Source organism: Octopus sinensis, linkage group LG2 (assembly GCF_006345805.1).
Source record: "Octopus sinensis linkage group LG2, ASM634580v1, whole genome shotgun sequence".
NCBI lineage: Eukaryota > Metazoa > Mollusca > Cephalopoda > Octopoda > Octopodidae > Octopus > Octopus sinensis.
Genome location: NC_042998.1, coordinates 154,916,050 through 154,941,634, shown reverse-complemented (window position 1 = coordinate 154,941,634; position 25,585 = coordinate 154,916,050). Strand labels below are relative to the sequence as shown.

Sequence of the window (25,585 nt, the reverse complement as noted above, 5' to 3'; positions counted from 1 at the left end):
ATATTTATATTATCTCTATATATATGTATGTTATATAGAGCTATATATATCTATATATATATGTATATTATATATATATGTATATATAATATCTATATATATATATTATATATTATATAATACTTATATATATATGTATGTATAATATATATATATTTATCTATAGAGCTATAACTTATCTAATGTATGTATAATATATTAATATATATTTATAGATATATATAGATAGACATATATAGATGTAACTTTTTATATATATTATATTATTAGATATATTACACATATTTTTAAGTTATAAATAATATATAACTTTACTTATAATAAACTCTATTATCAAACTAGAACATAAAACTTAACAATTATGATTATATCAAAATCGACTATATTTTAATATCAATTTTAATTTATAAGGTAGGAAAGCCACCAATAATCTAATATCGGTATTAATCTATTCTAATTACATAAATATTTAAAAATGACTATTATATATAATTATCAATGAAATATATAAATGTATATAAATATTATAATTAAGACCTAAAAATACTCTCTATAAATAAATTTATATGCACATATAATAAAAACTAATAAATTAATTTGTCATATTCAAAGATGAAATAGCTTATTCAAATACAAAAAACAAACTTAAACGAACTTTCGGAATCTTATGTAAATACTTATAGAAATATCAATTCGTAGTAATATAGTATCGAATAAATACTATAAATATAATTATCAAGGGAATAACTAGTGAATATCAATTAATAAAAACATAACTAAGTTATGCTATTAAATTAGACATGGCCTGGACCAATCTTTAGTCGAAACATATCTAAGTTTATCAAAGTTTATCTAATTTAATTATAAGAAATTTTAAAACTACAATTAATACTATTAAAACATGTATATACAAGCCTAACTTTATACACCTCGTATACTTGCTATCAAAATCTATCGCTAAGTAGTATCTTACGAATAAACTTAAATTTAATATCTATAATATAGAAAAATTACGATAAATAGATCATTACAAAACAACGATATTTACATAAGGAAATATTATTTACACCAAAGATTATACAATATTAAAATTTAACAATTTGAAGATCTTAAATATAATAAATACTTATCTTAGCGAGGTTAGTAATGAACTAAAATATTGAATCGGAAACGTCTTTACAGTGTTTATAAGAATACTCGTGGAATTACGTTGTTAGCAAAAAAAAGAATAAATTGTTGAAGAATTCATTAAGCGTGATGAACATACGCTTTATCAATGAGATTGTGAATGGGAATATTAATGGTTTATCAGTGTAAATAGAATGAAGTCACAAAATATATATATATATATATATATATATATAATATATATACATATAAAATATATATATATATATATCTGTAAATGTAATATGTGACAATTATTCGATAGCCATGATAAACTCCAAGTCTTGAATGCTGAGGTGGAAATCACACTGCCATCTCTTCAGTTACCTGGGCCCGATAATTATCGAATAATTGTCACATATTTATAATATATATATATATATTAAATATATATATATATATATATACATATACACACACACACACACACACATACACAACCACACACACACACATACACACACATCTATATTAGAGTGTCCTGTTTTTAGAGTCAAAATTTTTTGTGACTTGTGTGGTGACAGTGGATGAAAAAATGAGGTATAGAAAGTGACAGGGCTCTAAAACCATTTCTGTGACTACACAAGCCTCCTGAAGTTGAAAAGTTGGCCATTTTTATTGCACTTGTGTAGTGTCAAATTGAAAGGTATCTGTTTAATGTTTGTTTCATAAGTCTCATGCAGATCTAATTTAAGCTAGAAAATTATGGTGCAAGTATAAAATTCATTTCTAATGACTTGATAACAAGCACAACGTTACACAGTTGACTAAAAAATCTTAAAATCTACTAGAGGTTGAGCAACTATGTATAGGAGAGAGCAAGAGAACCCTCCACATGAACAGAAAGGCTAGGAGCCTGAACTGCAGCCTTCTGGGCAGTTTGGAATGGCAGTTAAATGTATTTCAAATATTTCAGTAGGGTTTCCCATGCTAATGTCTAAGTGAACAATGAACATCTTGTCATAATATTTCCTATTAAAAATCAGCTGAATAGGTATGTACTGAGAATTCTTTTTATAGTATAAACTTGTATTATATACTTTAAGAGTATTATATACTTTAAAAAAATGTATCTTGGAAGGTTTTTGTTGATTTATGATAAAAAAAGTTTTGCCAACCATGCTTGTCATAAAATCATTAAAAATAAATTATGCACTTGCACTACAATTTTTTAGCCTGATGTAGATCTACATGAGGCTTATGAAACAAATATTAAACATACATTACATAAGCACAATAAAAAAGACCAATTTTGACCATTGTTTTCAACTTCAAGGAGGCTTGTGTAGCCACCAAAATGGTTTTAGAGCCCAGTCAATTTGTATACTTCATTTTTTCATCCACTGGCACCATACAAGACAATGGTGCAGTCTCAAAAACTTTAGTCATAATTTAAGTTCCTAACACTATCTGAATGATAACTAAATTATTTTACTAAATTCTTTGTTATATTTAAAGTAATAGAAAGAAACATAGCATCTCAAAATAAATACAGTAATGAAAGAGTTAACTATAAGAAAATTCAACTATCACACCAAAGATAATTTATATTATTATATTAAATAATAAATAAGTAAATTACATTTCTGCATTAATGCAAAAAATCTTTTAAAACAATGCATAAATTAAGCTCCACCCTCAAATGAAAGAAAATCTTTGTTAACTACTAAGTCAGTATTTAAATAGAACATTAAAAATTATGGAAGACAATATTAATAAAATTAATATAAAATAATAAGATGATTGTCTAACAAATGGAAGGGAATTTTAGTAATGTAATTAAAATGTAACTAGTAGATAGTATTAGGCCGTCAAGTATGAAATTTGTAGTAAGATATATGGTAAACTTTGACAACTGCTCATTTTGCACCATTATTATATTTTGACAATCTTTACTTTTTGTTAGAAAGCTGACACATCTATTTCTTTATTCTAACTCATTTTGTGCTTTATAAAGTACTTATAAATCGTTTTTGCTATTTTTGTTTAGAGATGAATAAGTTGGAAATTCATACAGTTTTGAAATATGAGTTCTTTCTTGGAAATACAACATCACAGACAGCTTGGAATATCAATGGAATATTTCATTCCAATGTTATTACACAGCAGATAGTATCAAATTAGTTTGCAAAATTTCGTTCTGGTAACTTTGACCTCACAAATGAGCAATGCAGTCAACCAGAAACAAAGGTGAATAATGATGAACTGAAAGCCACTGTCAAGTCAGATCCATCTCAAAGTGCCTGTGAATTATCATTGTTGTTTGGTGTCAGCAAGTAAACAATATTGACTCACCTACTTCGAATCAGTAAAGTGAAAAAGTTGGATAAGTGGGTTCCACATGAACTCAGTGACAATCAGAAACAGCAATGTTTGGAAGCCTGCATAATGCTACTTTCTCATCACAAAAATGAATAATTTTTTAATCAAATTGTAACGTGATGAGAAATGGATCCAATACAACAACCATAAACATTCAGCACAATGGTTAGACAAAGATGAGCCACTAAAACACAGTCCAAAATGCAAAATTCATCAAAAGAAGCTGATGGTGTGTGTTTGGTTTTCTGTGATCCATTAGGATTCCATTAAACCTGGCTCATCAATCTGCAGCCAACTGGACCAAATAATGCAGAAACTTACAAAGACAATATGGGTGCATACTTTGATGAATAAAACTATTCCTTGTATTTATAAAATATTAGCAAACTTTTTTTCTTTTCTACAAATTTCATACTTGACGACCTAATATAAAAGAGATATACCGATTACCAAAAATCTGGAAAATAAAAGATTATAAATATAGAGAAAAAATACAGAAAAAAATAGAGAAAAATAACAACAAACTGAAACTTAATAAAATTATTTAGAGATAATGTTTACAAAATATAGGGATTGATATCAACAAGAGAAATATGAACAATATTAAATTTTTTTTAAATTTAGAAATTTGAAGATATAAGTAAATATGTTTAAAAATTCATAGAAAGTATGGAAAACAATGAGAATAAAATTAATATAAATTAATAAGACAGTTTTCTAAGAGGAGAAAGGAGATTTATTAAAATAGTAAGATATAATTATTAGGTAGTTTTGGTATTGGTATAAGAAGAGGAAAGTCATATACTTATCCTTCATATAGCCAGAATTTATGAAATATAGAGTTTGATATCAATGAGAAAAATATGAACAACATTAAATTAAAGATTAGAGTTTCAAATATATAAGTAAACAGAGAATAAGTTGTAATATAGGATAAGATTAACATAATTTAGTATTGTAGCTTGGGATAAATTGAAACATATAAGGTAAATATGTCTGTGTGCAAGGAGTGAGTGGAAGGAGAGGATAGGGTGGGCATCCCATCTTAAAATCATATGTATATGTATGTGTGTTTTTGTATGTAATATGTTGGGTGTGGTAAACATTGTGTTAAAACCTCAGACCCTGCACACTAAATTTGTTTCTATACTCATTGCCAACTTTTACTTCACTCGCAGTATCTTCACTCGCAATATCATATACATGGCTTGGACAGCTCTCACCAACTATATATCTATCCCTAAATTAATTGTTTGAGTATTTGTGTGAGATATGTAAATGAAATGGAAATCATGAGCTTGAAATAAACATTTTGATATGTATTGCTCACATAATTTTTCTTAAACATTTAGAGAAAAGTGAGTCTTGAGTTCATTAATTTATCAATTTGGTAAAATAAGCACACACAAACACACATCCATAACTATGTATCTGTCTGTCAACAATTGTACTATTGCAACTAAAGTGTGGCTACATACATCAAAAATTAAAATTGGTTATTTTCTTTACTTTTGGGAACAACAGATTTCCAGTAAGCCAATCATGGGTTCATTGCATTTATGAGGTGGTATCAAAAGGTTCCAAGACTAGTTCTGTAGTGCACCAGCAGATGACATCTCATAGCTGCTGCACAGTGAGAGCTAGCAGTGACCTTCATGAAGCAGTGTGCCAAGTGACATCACTGTGTTTACTTTGCAAGTTGTGAAATTTGTGCTTTTGTGATCATGCATATGCTGTTGTCTGTGATTTTTATCATTGACAGGAAGTTGGAATAAAGAGCCAACATGAAATCTTGTGTTAAACTTGGGAAGTCTGCTACAGCTTACAGCAATGAGGAAATAGGTTGTACGCAATGTTTCAAGTGGTAGTACAGGTCCTTCAAAAGCATAAAAACATCCTTTAAAGACCTGCCACAAGTGTCACCCCCCAAAATGTGGAGAAAATTCATCAACTTGTGCATGAGGACTGTCAGAAGACAATCAATGATGTTTTGAAGCATTTGAAGGACATTCTGCAAAAGCAACTGGATCTGTGAAGCACAAAGAAGTAGATTCTTCATGACAACAATGCATCCTGTAACTGAGCTCTCCTCACTTTTGAGTTTCTTGCTGTAAACAACATAGCATCACTTCTTCACCCACCCTATTTACTAGATTTAGCACCTGTGGACTTCCATCTCTTCCCCAAGAGGAATATGCAGTTCAAAGGTCACTGTTTTAACACTGTTGTTGAGATCAAGAGCAAATTGCAGAAGGTTTTGAACTTGCTTATGGTAAACCACTTCCAGGCCGGATTCCAAAAGTGGCAGGAATGCTGGGACCTGTGTGTTGTTGTGCAAGGTGACTATTTCAAAGGAAATGATGTTAAAACTTAGGTAAATAAGTTATTTTTTATTAAACATAACTTGTCCAGGAACCTTTTGACATCACCTCATATGATGGCCAGAATAACAAATGAGTATCCCTGCAATTTAAGCTGGGCAAATAATACATAGTGTTATCATTCAAAAGTACCAACTTGAAGATTTTTCTCAATGATATTTTTATTGTTTACTCATATACATAAACAGCAGGCTTCCTTTCAGTTTCCATTTATAAAAATTCTACTCACAAAGCAGTGATCAAACTGAGGCTATGGCATACAGTGTAATCAAACCTGGAACTATATGTTGCAAAATAACCTTCTTAACTATACAATCATACCTTTACCCATTTTGTTTGCATGCCACAAACATTTTACTTACTAAACACTTGTATTTATAAATTAGTCGATGTTTAAAATTCACATTACCTGAATTTCTTTTGAAAAGTATTCAGTGAGTCAGTCATTATTTTAAATTGATTTTACTTTACCTATGCATCGAGCAAAGCATGATTGTGTGTGTGATTCTGTGTTTGTATATCTATAAATTTATATCTATGCTTGTTTGTATGTTATTGTTGTATAGGTTCTAGTACATATGTGTGGGTGTATTATACTTGTAAATGGCTAAATTTTATTGTCTTTTTTCTTTCTAATTCCTGTTAAATTGTAGTTTTGTAGTTTTTCAATTTAGAATATATATTTTCAAAAATTGGTCTCTATGTATATTTGTTTATGTCCATTATACATTTAGCCTTGAGTGAACAAATCTTAAGATTTTAATTAATATTTTGGATCTTTCAGTTTCTTCATGGATTTGTATTTATATGGCAGTAGAGAGTACATGTTGTTCATGTAATAGACAGTAAAGGAATTACATGATGTTCAATTTGTCATACTGCACTCAGTACATGCTTAATATTTGGTGAAAAAGATCTGGCTCAGGGCTACACAATAAAAACAATCATTCTTTGATACTCCATATATTTCCTTTTGCTCATGGCAAAGCAAGTTCTTCTGCTTCTGAACTGTTTATTCTCACTAATTGTCAATACAGATCATCACTACTTTGCTTAACTCCTTCTGTTCCCTTAATATACATGAGTGTGTAAAAAAAAAACTTAAGCATTACTCTTATCTGGAAAAAACATCACACCACACTCACATCAAACATTCAGCTAGAACCTTCATAATTACTTAAAATTTTGAAACTTACTATTACCAAGGATCTCTCCTAGCAAAAACACATTCCTGGTATAGCTTTGTCTGCATTCCAACGATTGGCTTTTCTCTTCAGGATCAGAAAATATTTCAGCCCCTAACAACTGCTGACATTCTACAAGGCTCCAGTAAAGTTCATAATGGATTACTTTTCCAATATCTGGGATGGTTCTACTGCTTCACATACCAATATCCTAGACCACAATCAAAAAAGGGATTTGACTAATTGGTCAGTTATGGTCAAGCTCCAGCCTCTGACCAACAAGCAAGCTACCTCCTTTCTCTACCTTTTCTATTTACATCTATCTCTTAAAGTTGGCTGATCTCATATTCCCACCACTCAGGCAACCCCAACAGGCCACACACAGTATTTTCCAAACCGAACCTCTCTGAGATATTCCTACTCATATCTTTCCTGCAGCTGTTGACCTAGAACAGTTTAAATGGAACATTAATAGCATCAAGCTCGCTAGTCTTAGAGATTCTGAAGTAGCCTTTCCTCCATAGTCAATAAATAAAAAGCAGCAAAAAATTTGTGATTTATGCTTGTGTACATATATACATCTGTACTTGTCTTTCCGTGTTCTTGAATTTTATTCTTTTTCTAAGAACACATATAAAAATGCACACACACACACACACATTTTTAAGTTAAGCTTTAAAACTTTGCAGTGTCAATACTCAAATTTAATGTCTGTTGAAAGAAATCATTGAATAGACAGATATGTGATTGTAATTATTTTGTGTCTATTAATTACCACCCTGCTTTCTTACAGGGCATCATGAATAAACAAGAAGTGTATCACCGAAGGTCAACATTACCAGCTGGTAAACTGTTAAGACGTGTTAACTCATTTGAAAAAGATCAGGACCCTTATGAGGATTCAAATGACAAGTAAATGTTTCTCTACATTTTGTTGAATAATTGATGTGTGTGTGTGTGTGAGAGTGAGAGAGAGAGAGAGAGAGAGAGATAGATGACATATTTTATACAAGCATTTAGTATGATATGAGAATGACACATATTTTCACAAACCCACATGTACAATGAGCCAAACTACTTAAGTTTTACTTTGATAAATTTCTTTTTCAGACAGTAATGTGTGTGTGTGTGTGTGTGTGTGTGTGTATTAAAGGGCACTGAAGGTACATAATGTTTTAAAGATTCTTTGGTTGACATTTGCTATTCTTTATTAGATTTTTCATTTTGGGGCTTTGAAGAAGTAATGGTAAGTTTGTTTTTATAGTATAGAATATGTTGATCACTCTTGGGTCATGTGTGTTGATAAACAGAATAGTAATTTCTTCTATTTGTTTTCTTGATGTCTTTGGATGTATGACATTTAGTTTCATTGCATACGTAAGAAATACAGTTGAAGATAGAAAAATAGGTAATGGATGTATACTCAGGAGTTATTGCTGTAAAACACCATCTCTGAAAAACACCACTTTCTTTCATTTCTTTGTTTAAAAAATTAACACAAACACACATACAGACACGCTTACACACATATACATACATACATACATACACACACATATAGATTCAAAATGACAAAGAACATCTCAAATAACCACTCCCAAAACACCTTTCCAAAACCTAAGGAAATAAATTTTTTCAACTAACTCACATACATATGAAAGGTTTGCGTTGAGTTCTCTCACTGTTTTTGAACTTTTGCAATACAAATGCAGGTGTGTATGTGTCCACATTTGGGCAGTGGTTACCCTATAGTTGATGAGTTTTAACCTGAAATAAGCTGTTACACCACAGATGTTCTCAGACATCTGTTATCTATCTTACGGTCTACAAGCAAGGAATTGAAAACCTTATCCACTGGAACATCTTTCATACATATACATGCACATATGTATGCACATGCAGAAGCATACACACACATATATTCTCTCTCTTTCTCCCCCCTCTCTCTCCCTCACATGCACACACACACACACATTGCTTCTTTCTAAAAATCTTAGACAGAGATAGTCAACCATTCTACTTTTGGGACAGTTTAAAAGAAATGTACTGTTAAAAATGGGGAGAATCTTAGAGTATTTTTTAAAATTCATGCCTTTGTTTCTTTTTTTTTTTTTTTTTTTAGTCTAAAAAAATCATAGTCACCAGAAAACAGTCAAGATCACTCTGTTAGAAAGGAAAGGAAGGATGCTGATAATACTCAGTCAATACATGCACAAAATATGTAGCAAAACCACAAGTTGAGCAATCTAATTTAAATGTAACACTCCATTACAGTCAATTCAATAAACACACATAAATCATCTCCTAAAAATATTACATATTGTTGCTATATGTAGTACATTGAAGACTTACTTCCATGTCATGATTCAAGGAAAGATACACTCACCTTTATTCTCTCAGGAATTAATGCACTGGCAGTGCTAATATACTGAGAACAATCTGACTCAATAAGTTACCTCACTTCCCTACAATAATTTAGTTAAAAGTGTTCCTGCTTCGCCATTGTTTTATTGCAACACAAGTAAGTTTGGTAATTTTATCTGTACCTTTAATATTTATGTCTTAATAGTGAAATAACTCATAGAGACCACTCTTTAGAGCAGACTTTGGATGAAGCAAAAGAGGAAAAAGAAGAAAATGATTTTCAAGTTGGGTGAGTTTTTAATTTCTGAATTTTATCTAAGGTATCCTAATGATAGTGAATTGATTTACTGTTATAGTTTTATGTGATTGACTTTTCCTAACAACTAGCTACTATGGTCTCCTGAAATAGCTCATTTGAAATATAAGTATCTAGACAACTAGATAGTAAAACTGTTCCTTCTATTTAAAGGAAAAGGCTCTTTGTGTTCATTTAAGCATTATAAGAAGGGTGATTACACTGGTCTGCATTTGGGAATTTAAAAAAAATTTTATTCATAGATGTGATCTTACATATTCTTAGGTTGCTGATTTTAAATATCTAAACCATTTTGCTCTATCACATAAGAATTTTCAATAAAATATAAATTAATGATGTTAAAAAATGTGAATTTTTAATATATTATTACTTTATTAAAATGAAGCAAGTAATCATAGAAAAGCATATCGTTAGTTTTAAGAACACGTGTATTCCAACCAACATGAGATGAATCATGAATTAACATCAAATCAAATAAATGTTAAAAAAATATGCTCCTAATCGTTAGCTTACATATTGTTCCAAAAGAAGGAGGCCCTCTTTGAATTCTGTTTGTGCTGTGCATCTGGACCATCATGTTTCAATGACCAGCAGTAATCCGCCATCATGCTAACATTCCATTTTCCCTGCTATCGAGTTTCTACTCTCTTTGTTTCTCACTGGAGTTCCCACAATTCTTGGGAAAATAGTCAAGATGTGTAAAAAAGTGCATCCTGATGCTCATTCTAGACCCAAGTTGTTGGAAACTTCAAATTAGGTCTAGGATCATTTTTTCAAATTCTGGGGAGTAGCTGTTTCTCAAAAGATTTTGAACAATCTGCTTGAAGGAAAACAGGCATTCACCTTGACACTTGTTAATGCTTCCGCAAAATGCTTGTCTTTCATCAATTCCCAAATCTGAGGGCCAGCAAAGATTTCTGTCTTTAGCTTGCCTCATCTTATATGAGGAAATTTGACTCCAGGTACTTGAAAGCAGCTCCATTCTTGTTCAGAGCCTTCACAAAATTTTTCATAAGCCCTAATTTGATGTGGAGTGGTGACAGCAGAATTTTCTTGGGATCAACTAGTGGCACAGCTTTCATGTTGTGATTTCCAGGTTAGAAGCTGGTTCTTGGTGGCCACTCTTTTTGTTCATAGTGCTGGCTGTATGCTCTAGTATCCCAAAGACAAAGGAAACAAGGATATTTGGTGTGTCTCCCTTGAAGACTTAGCAGGAGAGCAATAACTTTTAAATCACCACAAATGAGAAAATTGTAAATATGGTACTTGACAGTTATTAGTGTCTTCGTGAGTTTCTGATATTTGGACACAATGACCAATTGGTACAGATGCAGCTGTATTGCCATTGTAGAGAAGAACAGCCTTTAAACTTCTGTTAGAAGAATCAATGAAGAGCCCCCTTTCATCTGCTTTGTATGACATCCCCATGTGTTCAATAAGGCCAGAAATATTTGAACAGAAAATGAAATAATCCTGTTTCTTAAAGAACTGAGTGAATTCTGCTTCATGATGGCAGTACCAAGCAAATGTTGTTCTAGGAGATAGGAGCTTTCAGTCTAGAGTCAAGTAACCATGCACTTTCTTTTGGAAGGCTAAGGTCTCTCACCAAGTCATTGAGTTCAACTTATTTGAAGAGTTTGGGATTGTCATTTGTTGCTGGTTCATAGTCTACTTCCATCTCATTAGTATTACTGGTATCAGAGTCTGATGAAATTTCCCATGTTTCTTGTGGCACAAGTACAGGAATATTATCTTAGTATGGAACATGCTTTATTGTTGATGGAATATTATGCGATCCTTGATCTTCTTGTTGAATCCATCTACTTAAATCATACAGAAATAGCAGTCATCATGGTGGTTCATACCATCAGTACTCCAAAAAGCATACATTTAAGTTTTCCAACTGACCGTATTTGGCGCTTGTTAATGCAACTTTTGCAAGCTTTGTGAGATGCAAATGGCTTGTCTTGGTCTCCCAGTTTGCAATAAAATACCATAAAAACCCATGTAATTTATGCACTTTTTCGCAAAAGTAAAAATAAACTTTAGTGGGTGGGTAAATTACATGAGTAGATAATTTCCAGAATTTTTTTTAGAAATTTTTTCATTGTAAATGATGTACAAAACAAACATTCATACTGGAAGTTGAGACATTTAATGTCAGAATAGGTTTTTTTTTTTTCAGAAAAAATAGATATAATGAAGTTGACTTTTATTTATGCTGGACAGTATAATGCCTACCTTTTCTGTATAAATTTACTAAAACCATTAAATGGTTAACTACTTTTTGAAGTCTAATGTACAGGCTAGTAATCACGGCCCTGGCCATATTTTACATATTTTCTCAGTTGAGTAAAGTGCCATTATTGGTAATTAAACTTAATTTGCAATACCTGTGCATATCTATCAGCTTTGTTTTGGTTGATAATTCTTATCAACAACTTTTCCTGTGATTGTGGTTAGAGAAGACATACAGCTATATGCTAGAGATTGGACATAATCTCATGTGGGCAAGAAATGTAAAATAAAGTTTATTATAAAGAAATCCACCATCTTTCCAACAACAACCTTGGGTACCTTTTTGAATTTCATATGATAAACACTCATGGACATGCTTATAAAATCAAAAAACAACACAACACCCATGACTTTCAGAAACATTTTTTCATGCTCAGAATTACTGAAGCATGGAATAAATTACCTGCATCTGTTGTTAGCTATCAAGACACTACTTCCTTCAAAACTTCCATGCTTCCTGAAATCCACCAACAGTACACCTGATGGCTTTTTTTTCTTTTGTTTTAGTTGTAGTGCACCTGAGCACAGTATATAACAATTTCCTTCATTATATCATATATACAGGCTCACAATTTGTAAAATAATACTTCGGTTATTTCTGGTTACATGGAGACACACAAACACAGTCTCATACAGGTACATGCATGCATGCACATACAAACACACACAGAGTCTCATACAGTTATGTATACATATAAATACGCAATTTCATACTGTTACGCCTACACAAACACACTAAAACACACAGTCTCATACTGTTACATGCATGCAAAAACACACAGAATCAGCATCATATTTTTCATTTATTTATTATTATAAATTATTATTATAACATCAAGGGAGGAGAAGGGTATACTGAGTGGCTAAAGCAACTGACTTTGTCAGGAGAAGGAAAGTATACTGGGCGAGTAAAACAGACTGACACATGTCAGTCCTACAAAACCGATTTTATTTATATAGACAACACAAACACTTTGTAATTTAATAGCTTTTAATGTGATACCTGTTTTAATGAAAATTTTATAAAATCTAATCATTAGTAAGTGAAATTATGCTAAATACAACTAAATTGAAAACCTTTTCCCCTTTTCTGAAAACTTTTGGATGTGAATTTAAAATGAGTAGAGGCTATTTTTAACAATTTTTATCTTGAAAATCACCTGCGTAAATTACACAGGTGTGCAAATTACATGAGGTTTTACAGTAAGCTAAATGACTGCACTTCAACAAAGGAGTAATATTACTCAAGGTATCTGAAGGGGTGAATTTATGCAGCCTCTAGATATATTCACAATCTGAAAATAAGGGAAAATGAATTAGATAGTTAAATATAAGGTAAGAGTAATATTTTTGTATAACTTGAGAACCTGATGTGCTAGAGATGAATGAAAAACACCATGAATCACTATTTGTCATATATATTTCAAAAAAGATACCATAGGCACAGGAGTGGCTGTGTGATAAATAGCTTGCTTACTAACCACACAGTTCCAGGTTCAGTCCCACTACATGGCACCTTCGGCAAGTGTCTTCCACTATAGCCTCAGGCCAACCAAAGCCTTGTAAGTGGATTTGGTAGACCGAAACTGAAAGAAGCCCATTGTGTATATATATATATATATATATATATATATATATATGTACATGTTTATATGTCTGTGTTTTTCCCCCACCATTGCTTGACAACCAATGTTGGTGTGTTTACATCCCTGTAACTTAGTGGTCCGGCAAAAGAATAAGCCCAGGGGTCAATTTATTCGACTAAAGGTGGTGCTCCAGCATGGCCTCAGTTAAATGACTGAAACAAATAAAAGACTAAAAGAATACAGTCAATAAAAAAAATCATGCAGATAGAGAAATATGTTCAGTGGGTGCAGACAATTACTGAAAATTAGTAAACAGAATATTTCGTTTTGGATGTGTAATGTTTAATTTACAAGAAAAGGTGATAAATAATTCTGAGAAAATGAGTATGTCTCAAAGATAACAGTTAATTTTTACAGGAATGGTGATAGGAACACATGTGAATTGATAATGCAAGCTATGTGAATGGATTGTAAAATTTACATGTGGTAGTGACCAAAAAAAACTTAAAAGTAGTTACCAGATTTAAGAATGTTAAGGCTCATAAGAATGACATCAAATGAAGCCATTCAGAGAAATTCAGCACTAAAGTCCCTTTATACCATATCACAACATTGATGAAGATTTGATGATCTGTTTAAAATTATTTTCAGTTTCTGTTTCGTTACTTCACATATGTGTCTCTCTTAAACAATATGTCTCATTATTAATAAACCTAATGTGTCATGTTTCTTAAATTTTAAAATTTATGTACATGTGTATATGGTTTAGTATCCATTCCTCATCAATGAATGAGAGTCTTTGATAGACACAAGACACTTCTTTATGTTGCCATGTAATAGGAAAGAACCCAAAATCACATGTGGCAAAACAAACTGGTTAACCACACAGCTACACATTTGCTTTAGTAGTGTGTGTGTGGTGATGGTGATGGTAATGATGGATCTCTTGTTTGCTAATGAGGATTCAGTTATTTGATCAACAGATTTATCTGTTCCTGAATTAACATGTAAGTGGTTGAGGTTTTCACCAACACATATGACAGTGTGTATGTAATAAGGTTGTACCCTTTGAAATGGAGTACAATGCACCCAACATGCTTCTTTCCAGTTTTCATCTACTTTCATAACTTTGCATAGATACAATGTATGTCTATGCAAAGCTATAGAAAATGACATTTGCTCAAGAAACCATACAGTGGGATTGTTGCATTCTATTTTTTAAACAAATGTTTTATTTTGATCAATTTTTTTTTCTTGGAGAAATAATAAAATATATTTTCCAATTTTGGTTTTTGTTTTAATAAATGAAATAGCATTAGTTTTTAAACTTGCATTGGTTTTTTTATTTCCTTATAACTTGAATTGTATTAAAAACATGGTAAGAACTTGCTTTTTGAAATATGTTATAGTTTTGATATTACAACTTTTAATATAAAGGAATAATTTTAAAATGGCTACAGAACAAATCATTTCAAGCTGTCAAAATGAATAGAAGGATTTAAATTCTTATAAATTTTATAATAAATCTACTAACAATTGGTATTTCACTTGCATGTAAATATGTAATGATAATAGCCTTAGTTTGTATAAGCAGTATAGGTTTTCTTAATATTTTTCATGCAGTTTAAATTGTATTATTTATTATACAATTTTACTATTATACTGTTTTTGAAGTAGATAATTTTTGGATTATTTTCAATTACCATATTTAGATGCATATGTATGGATCTATGTACACACATTTCCTGAATCTAAGGTTGAACTGAAAACCTTCAATTTTTAATGTAGTCTTCCAATTTTCTTATGCATTATAACATTGCTCTAGGACAGATGGGTGCTAAATGTAAATTCATTTTTGTTTGGTGTTATTTCTGAACATTATGTCTTGCTAATCTTTGAGATAAAAGGAAAGTACATTGCATATCCTACTAGACTGGTGTTGTTGATGATGTTATTTTGCAGGTTGTTTGTTTTGGGAGAAAGATATGGGTAAAAAATGAATTCAAGTGGGTTTCAGTTCTTGAGAAAAAGTGTATAAAGTGTTTGGTTTGTGGAGGTTTGCGGAGTGAGGTACAGATAGCTAGTCACTCTATTAAGTGGTACACAATTCAGAGATTCAGAAGACCTTTGTGGTGGCAGTGACAGCAGCAGTGGCAACAACAACAACATTGGTCGTACCCGGACCTCAAGTACTGGCTCTACAAGATCAACCGAACCCCATAGACAGAACCTGCAGAAATTGCGGAGTGGGAGAGGAGACAGCAGAGCATGTCATCTACGACTGCCCATGGATCCATTGCCCGCCGCAAATGCCCCCCCCCCCCCCCCGGACACTCTGGCCAGTGACCCTCTCCTTGTCCGTCGGATCTGGGAAAAGTGGACTTCCGCTCCCGACCTGCCAGATGTCTCCCAACCCACAGAACAGACACAGTGAAATCACCCTTACCTGTCTTGTTGTTTAACAACAACAACAACAGAAGGGTGATACAGCATGCCTTCAGGTTAATGTCTGTGTGTGTTTACGAGAGAAAGATTGTTTAAAGGCAGATTGCCATTTTTAATGCTTTACAGAATGTTCATATGTGCTTTTGGCAGTTGCACAAGTTTGTGCTTTGTTAAACATTTTGTTGCCTTTAAAAGAGTTCTTAGGTTATAGATATATGATTGCCATGAAAGAATGTATTTATAGAGATTTAGTGGTGTATTAGGTAGTCAGAGTATGTGAAAGAATACTTAAGATCAGATTAGTGCTTCATCATGGGTTAGCAACCATTATCTTGGCCTATGCCCCTCAGCTGAGGCTACCTGATTGACAGAAAACCGATTCTGTGACACCCTCTTTTCAGACTACCTCATTGACAAATGACAGGGAGCTTCAAGAAATGCCCCTCCCCTCAGAATTGACTAACTTCCACCCTTGAAAATTGTTGTTCCTTGTGCCAAAATTTGAAACAATTATTAAACAAGCAAGGAGAATTGTTAGAGCATAGGTAAAATTGCTGTGTAGCATCCCCAACTCCCCAGCCCTTCACATTCTTGATTTGAAATCTCACCAAGGCGAGATTTCAATCTCTACCTTACCTTCCATCGTTTTTGTGGTTGATTGACATCATCAACTGACTTCCTTCCACAAAATTTGCTCACTTGTGTTTAAATTGGAAGCCATTATTATCTTTATTATTATTATTATTATTATTATTATTATCATTATTATTATCATCATCATTGCCTTTGCACAGCTTCTAACGCTGGAGATGTACTACACTGCCAGCTGTTCACTACCAATGAACTAAGGTAACACCTCTTATTTTTCAAGCACCTTCCAGAGTATTCGAGCAGTTCCAAACAGTGCTGTTTTCTGCAAGTGCTCCACCCTTATTTGTTCCATGTACTTCTCGAGATTTTTGCTCACTGTTCCCAGGGCTCCAACAGTTACTGGTACTACTGCTACCTTTTTCATCGACCACAACTGCTTAACTTTCCAAGCTAACCTGTCATATCTCTCAACTTTTCTTTCTTCCTTATTGCATACCTTGTTGTCAGCTGAGCATGCTATATCTATGATCCAGCATAGTTTGTTTTCTTTCTCAATTAAGATTATGTCTGGCTTCCTGTTCTCTATCTCATGGTCAGACTGAATCATAAAATCCCATAGGATCTTTGCATTTCTATTTTCGATGATGCCTTCAGGTTTGTGGTCGTACCAATTTTTTGCTCTGTCAAGTCCATACTTGTTGCAGGGTGTCCAATGGACAAGCCTGGCTATATTGTCGTGGCATCTCTTATATTCCTTCTGGGCTAGTGGCTGGTAATATGCCATACAGTTTCACTGTTTTGTCCACAGATTTCTGCTATGTTGTCTATTCTGTATTTTATATAGTTTGTTCTTAGTGCTTGCTCTTGGACAGCACAGATTAGAGCCTCTGTTTCCAGTTTTAAATCACTTTTAGTCATCCACAGCCATCTTTTTTCTCTGTCTGTCTATCTTCAACATCCCTATGAAATTGACTATGCTTTCTTTTCTTTACCCACCTATTTTCAGTTTCATTCATTTTCAATTTCTTGTATAGTGCTTTATCTTTGCAATCTTTCATCCTACACAAGCTTGACCTTCCTACTCCTAATAATAGCAGTTCTGTGGCATTCTTTACATACCATGCTATGTTGTTTTCTTCTGCTCTAATGCTGTGTTCACATTCAGTAAGTCCTCTTCCCCCTCTTTTTCTTGGTACATACAGTCTGTCTGTGTCACTTTTTGGGTGGAGTAACCCATATCTAGTTAGCAACTCCCTTGTCTTTCTGTCTAAGCTGTTTAGTTCGTCTACTGTCCATGTGATTACCCCTGCTCCATATCTAAGGAGCCCAAGTGTTGATAGCTTCAATCTTATTCCATCCATTTAATTTCAACCTAAGGATCAGTCTCAGTCCGCACAAGTACTCCACCTTAAATTTTTCAGTCATTTCTTTCTCCATCAATTTATCCATTTCCAGTATCCCCAAGTACTTATAGCCTGTCTTTTCTATCTGCTTGATAACCTCCCCCAATGGTATCATTAGCCCATCCATACATTTGATTTTGCCTCTCTTCAAGACACCACACTTTCTCAGTCCAAACTCCATTCTGATATCAGCACTGAAGGTATATGCTGTATCAGCAAGGGAACTGACTTGGGCTTCATCTTTACCATAAAGTTTGAGGTCATCTATGAATAACAAATGGTTGACTTTTTGCTGGCGGCTTTTGAATACATACCCAGCTTTTGCTTTCCTCAGAATCAGTGTTAGTGGTATCAAGCACAGTACAAAGATCAGTGGGGACAGGCAGTCCCCTTGGAAGATGCCCCTCCAAATTTCTACTGTCCCTAAACTTCTTCCGCATGCTGTCAGGTCCGTCCTCCAATTCGCCATATTTTTACCAAGCAGTCACTCAACATTTGATGCAATACCAAATAGGTTCATACACTCCAAATCCAAATATGTGGGATCATATCATATGCCTTACGATAGTCGATCCATGACATGGCTAAGTTACTTTTCCTCCTCTTGCAGTCTCTAAGTACAGTTTTGTCTATCCTTGGTACCTCTGCACTTATGCTTGGAACCCTTCTGCCCATGTGGCAGGACTCCATCTTTTTCCAGACATTCATACATTGACTCTGCGAGTATTCCACTCAATAACTTCCACATAAGTGGCAAACAGGATATCGGCCTGTAATTGTTTATCGTATTGCCTTTTTCAATGTTTTTCAGGCACAACACTGTCCTACCCAATGTCAACCACTCTGGTGTTCCTTGGTCGGTATTTATCAAGGTGTTGAGTTGTGCAGCTCTTTGTGCATGACATTCACCAAATCTTTTGTTCCAGTAGCCTTGAACTCCATCTGGTCCCAGGGCCTTCCAGTTGCTCGTTTTTTGCTGATTTCCTTCACTTCCTTAACTGAAATGACTAGTTCTGCCTGTTTTGGACAGACTACTGTTTGTTTCAGTTCTTGCAACCATTCAACATCCTTCTTATGCACCTTGGCTTTGCTCCAGATGTCACTCCAAAACTTTTGACTTTCAATGTTATCTGGTATCAACTTTTCACCTCTTTATAGAATCTCTTCTGATCTACTCTGAATGACCTATTCTGATGGTAACCCTTCATTCTTTGGTCATATCTTACCACCTTTGCTTTCTTTGCAATGAGGCACTGTTTCAGTTCCTCCACTACTACTTTCAGGCCCTTTCTTACAATATTATACTTCCTTTACAGCACCCTGTATTTTTGTTTGCTTTTAAGCTCCCCTTGCTCTTTTTGGTCTAATACAGAGATTTCCTTCAAGAGCATGTCTAACCCTACCTGGATTCTTCTTTTCCACCATGGATCTTTTCTTTTGTCACTCCCATTATGTTTCTTTTTCTTGACATCAACACCCACGTTTCTGCTACAACAATACTTACTGCCTTGATCAAATTATTTGTTTCTGTGATGTTTGTTCTGATGTATTTCAGAATTTCATTTCGATTCTTGGTGCAATTTCTATCAATCAACCTTTTTAAGGTTGCAAATAATGTCGCTATCGTTCTCCTGTAGTCTTGCTTTTATTCTGTCATAGATTGCCATTTGTTCATCTGTCATGTCGCCATTAGTTTTATTGTCATCTTTTAGATCATCTATATGTCTCTCATCAAGTAAACTACCACTGCTCCTTTCCTGTGCTATGGATTACACTTATTAGTAAGAGCTGTATTTTCATTGTTATCTCTGCTGTGAACCAACAATTTTTCCCTATTGCTCTAGCTTCATCACAAAGTCTCTGTTCTGTGAGTTGAAACAATCCCTTTTCTCTCCTATGATCATACATATGTTGTTGGTAACCCCTAATTTGAGCACCATTTACATCTACCGGGCTGCTCAGTTAGTAACACTCCATGACCACAGCATTAATTTGCTTGCGCCATCTATGTCATGTGTGGTGATCTATTTCTGGATATCGACAGGCTGGAGCTGGACCAGAATCTCTTAGCCTACCGGGTGTAACACTGTCACCATCATTGGCTTCAGTTTCATTACTCACAATATTTTGTTTTTTCATTGTCACTCATATGAGTTCGCGATTATCAGGTTGTGCAATTACCAGTGTTTTTATAGTGACACCATCACTAGATGTATCATTAATCAGCTCATGAGGAGGAGGAGGCTCCACCCATTTCCTTTCATTATTATTATTATTATTATTATCATCACTGTTATCACCTATATTATTGTTTTTATGTGTAGTAGCAGCAGTGGTTGCTACACCGGCAACAGTAGAATGGGTGGGGGTAGTGGTAGTGGTATTATTATTATTATTATTATTATTATTATTATTATTATTATCATTATTATTATTATTAGTGAAGGTGCATGGCTCAGTGATTAGAGCATCGGGCTCACAATCATGAGGTACTGAGTTTGATTCCCAGACTGGGTTGTGTGTTGTGTTCTTGAGCAAACATTTTATTTCATGTTGCTCCATTTCATTCAGCTGTAGAAATGAGTTGCAACGTCACTGATGCCAAGCTATTTTGGCCTTTGCCTTTCCCTTGGATAACATCAGTGGCATGGAGACCAGAGGCTGGTATGCTTGGGTGACTGCTGATCTTCCATAAACAACCTTGTCCAGACTTGTGCCTTGGAGGGTAACTTTCTAGGTGCAATCCCATGGTCATTCTTGACTGATGGGTATCTTATTATTACAATTTAGCAGCAAGCTGGGGGAATCATTCACACATTGGGCAGGGCGCTTGGTGATATTTCATCCATCTTTACATTCTGAATTCAAATTGCGCCGAGATTGACTTTGCCTTTCATATTTTGGGGGTTGATAAATTGAGTACTAGTGAGATACTGGGGTTAATTTATTTGACTATTCTCTTCTCCCAAAATTGCAGCCTTTGTCCTTCAGTAAAAAAGATTATTCTTATTATTTAGGTGGCGAGCTGGCCAAAAAAAAAAGAGAAAAAAAGCGTTTTTAATTAAAAAAAAAAGAAAAGCTAAATATGTGACCAGGATAAAGGCCTGTGGTTCTTCTGGAGAACAACTGATAATCCTATACAAAGTACAATTTTGCTTCATAAAGGAGTACTGTTTAGACATACAAGCTTATCTTCCACAACATACACATTCTAGAGTATATTCACACATTTACATACACACATGTAAATGCCACAACTTTCACTCATCAACACACTACAAACATTTGCATACCATCACTATCTCCCTCTCTCTCTCTCTCTATTACTTCTATCATTGCACTTAAGGTTTCTGCCCCTCTACCTATTGTTTCTTCTGTTGATTCTTGTTTACAAATGATCTCTCCTACATTTTTAGAATCCCTCATCTTACATATGCCAATGCCAATGTTTTCTCCACAACTACTGCTCTAAAAGTTCAAATAAATATTTATCCATTTTTTTTTTTCTACTTCCCAGTTAATTATGGCATGAAAAGGCTATATCCACCACCATTCTTTCTCATATTAAGTAAGCTATCTTAAAAATCCTAAGGATATATATATTTAAATGTAGTATAAATAGATCTCTATTTATACTACATTTAAATATACAATAGTACAGAAATTGTACAAGAATGCAATTCTGCTCCAGAAATAACTCCAATACATAGTTATTTAATTTCCATTTATTTTTGTTTTTAATTTTTAGATTCAGAAGAGGCCTTGCTATAAAAATGGACAATATGTTTGAAGGACTAATCCAGCAACAAAGTAATTTGGTTCAACACGTCCAGAATATGATGGTTAAGAGTGACTTGGAAAATGCATCTGATGTAAAACTGTAAATGAGAATTTCAATATTTTAGTGGCATTATTTTGGATGTACAGATGTATACATTGTTTCCTTTATTGTTAGTTTCATGGAAAAAAGCTGTTAAAATAGGACTATCATTGATACTATTTTTTCTTTAATGCATATTTGCTGGTTTTGTAGAAAAATTGGATATTAGGACATTTTTATCACTACATATATTCAATATAAACACAAAAGTCATAAACTAATAATGTATGTGTGTGTCCTCACTCTCTCTCACTCTCTCTCTCTCTCTCTCACACACACACACACACACACACACACATATGCACACTTTAAAGTGGTTGGTATTAAGTAAGAGCACCTAACCATGGAAACCAAACCCAAATGAAACTTATGAGTGAGATTTGGTCCTCCAACCCATTTTAGATAGCAGCAATGATCTATCCAACAAATGCCAAAAGGAAAGCAGACAAAATGATTTTATGTCTGTTTATCTGTTTATCTGTCTATTATATATATATTCCTGTCTATTATATATATATATATTCCACGTAAACCTGCCAGAGGGAGTGTTTGTCCAGGATAGGACTACACAGCCACAACAGGAAATGTATTAGGACATGAAATGTAAAAGCCGGACTAGATTATTTTATGCGCAACTTCATTGTCTCCCGAGACAAAAAGGATGCCAACAACAACAACAATATATATATATATATATATATATATAAATTAATAATAGAAGGGTAAAATTTATTAATTAAATTAATTAATTAATTAATCAATTAATTGATTAACAATTTTACCAAGTAGATCGGTAAAATAACCTTTATAGGTAAAATTATCCACATAATTAAAATTTGGGTTTAGCTAATTGCTTCACCACATACTGAAATTAGAAAAAGGAGTTAAAAATTCCTTTTCTACTACTATAAGAATCTCCTGGTCGTGTTGATTCATTGTTTTTCTCTTTGCCTTAGTAAAAAAGTATGTTTACCGTCATGGAGATTCTTATAGTAGTAGAAAAGGAATTTTTAACTCCTTTTTCTAATTTCGGTATGTAGTGAAGCAGTTAGCTGAACCCTAATTACAATTATATATATATATATATATATATATATATATATATATATCCCTTCTAACCCAAATTAGAAATATCAATTATTTTACATATGGATTTTGAAGCACAGTTTTGAAGATACTTTTATGCTTTCAGTATAATTTTAATCAACAATATGGGATAGACTTACTTAGATATTAAGTAGTTTGCTTTGATTTACTCTACTTCTAACATAGCTCCTCTAGAAAATTGCATCATTCCAAAATAGCTGGAAATAAAAGACATAATAAATTAGAATGTATTTTGTTTTTGTTTTTCATGTTTTCTAGAGAATAATTCTTAATGTTTATTTTAACTTACTTTTTTTCACTTTAGACCAATTTTATTTTATGCTATACTCAATTTTTTTATTTCATTGTGTACTCAACTAATGTAATCTATTAAATTTCTCATTCATTTTTGTTAGTTATGAATTTTATCTTAGTTTTTTGAATTTTTACTTATGATTTTATTTCATTTATTGTCATATCTCTCATGTTCAAAAAGCTTTGTGTTGTGCCAAAAATGCAATATCTATTTGAAATCAATTTCCAGTAAATCATCTCTTTCTTTATCTAACACATTCTGAATATCAATTTTGACATAGCTTCAAAAATATCTGCAGATGTTTCATATGTCAATTAAATTTAATATATTATTGGTTAAATTACGACTGAGTACTAAATGCATGTTTAAACAAAGAAGGTGCAAATAAAATGTATACTTATAAGAGAGAGAAAGGCGGTGATCTGACAGAATTTTTAGCATGTTGCATGAAATGCTTAGCAGTATCTCTTCCCAATTTTACATTCTGAGTTTAAATATCACCAAAGTTGACTTGGCCATTCATCCCTTCAGGGTTGGAGGTTGACATAACCAATTGCCTCCACTCTCAAAATTTCAAGCACTGTACCTCTAGTAGAGAGAACTTATAAGATAGAGAATAAAATATGAAAAAAGAAATTTTCAATTCTTAAGTATTTATGCATTACATTCATATAACTGCACAAGAAATTGTAAATTTCCTAGTCTGCATCCAAAATTGCACCAAATTACTATATGATGGTGTGTGTGCATGTGTATTTAACATGAATGGTTTAGTTTTTTTATTTCTTTATTGCCCACAAGGGGCTAAACATAGAGAGGACAAACAAGGACAGACAAAGGGATTAAGTCAATTACATTGATCCCAGTGTTTAACTGGTGCTTATTTAATCGATCCCAAAAGGATGAAAGGCAAAGTCAATTTTGGCGGAATTTGAACTCAGAATGTAACAGCAGATAAAATACCACTATACATTTCGCCTGGCTTGCTAACGTTTCTGCCAGTTTGCTGCCTTATTTAGTTTTTTTTTTTTTTAGAGATATAAATGATATTAAGCATTAATTATACCAAGTAAACTTTTAAAAAGTATATATCAACCCACTAATGGAACATTAACTGTAATTGCTAGGAAACTATTTCTTTCTCAAATTAGATATAAATATTTGACTACTCTTACCTGAACTTAGTAATGTCCTCAGCATCTTGTTCACATATAATTTTCCAGATGATTATTTGCATCTTTAGAGATAACCATTTTAAAATATTTACACCTTTTTTTACATCACTATTTTAAAATATTTAGCTTCATCACTGATCATGATCAAATGGCAATGTTCCTTCATATGTACGTAGGGTAGGACTGGATTCAAACTAGGGTTCTTTATATGTAAACTAAAATGCATAATATTCTCTTCTTTGACTAGTTTCAGTCATTTGACTACAGCCATAATGCATAATTCATTCAAAATTTTTAGTCATTCATATTAATTCTGGTATTTATTTCAGTCTTGTACTTCTTTTATTAAAGTCTGTTGCTTCAATAACTAAGGTGTGCATTTGTCATAAAAGTTTACTGACATAAACTTAACTCCAGTTTATGTCAATAAGTATAATAACTTATTGACATAAATACACATGAAGTTTCTGCACAGTTTCTGCCCACCGAGTTTCATTCATACAGCCATTGATTAGCCTGAAGCTATAGTAGAAGAACCTTAATCAAGGTGGCCACTTTGTTTGTCTGTCTACCTTATATGTATGTATGTATGTATCCATCCATCAATCAATCAATCAATCATCATCATCATGTTATTTTTTTCCATGCTTGCAGAGGTAGAACAAATCATCTCCAACACAGCATCCAATCACTTGTTACATTCCTTTTTCATCACCTTTGCAAGGTTCAGCTTTCTGAAATCAGCTTTCACCAGTTCTATTCACTTCTTCCTTGGTTTTCCTATTTCACTGGGTCTTTCCACATGAATCTCCTAGCATTTCTTCATATGAATATTCTAGTGATTATATTTTTTTAGTGCTCTGAGGGCTAACTACTCTTATATGTCTACCACAAGCATAGTATTTATTCATTGTCATTTTACCTGACTCCACTATTCCTATTCACACCCATAAATCACTGAGTACCTTTCAAGAAATTTTCACCTATTTGTTTTTTTTTTTCATATTGAGTATGGCCATTCCCTGTGAGTTTTGGAGTCCTGTCAACTCTTTTTACTTACAACAACCTCAG

The 25,585-nt window shown here is 32.9% G+C and overlaps 1 protein-coding gene across 1 annotated transcript in view; it reads left to right on the top strand.

Moving 5' to 3' along the window:
• The window catches only part of LOC115226447, a 577,012-nt gene that overhangs the window by 534,736 nt on the left and 16,691 nt on the right, over positions 1–25,585 (top strand). The window contains exons 19-21 of the mRNA XM_036500752.1: positions 7,848–7,966; positions 9,624–9,707; positions 21,806–21,937. Coding sequence (XP_036356645.1) covers positions 7,848–7,966; positions 9,624–9,707; positions 21,806–21,937 — 335 coding nt within the window. The remainder of the gene's footprint in view (positions 1–7,847; positions 7,967–9,623; positions 9,708–21,805; positions 21,938–25,585) is intronic.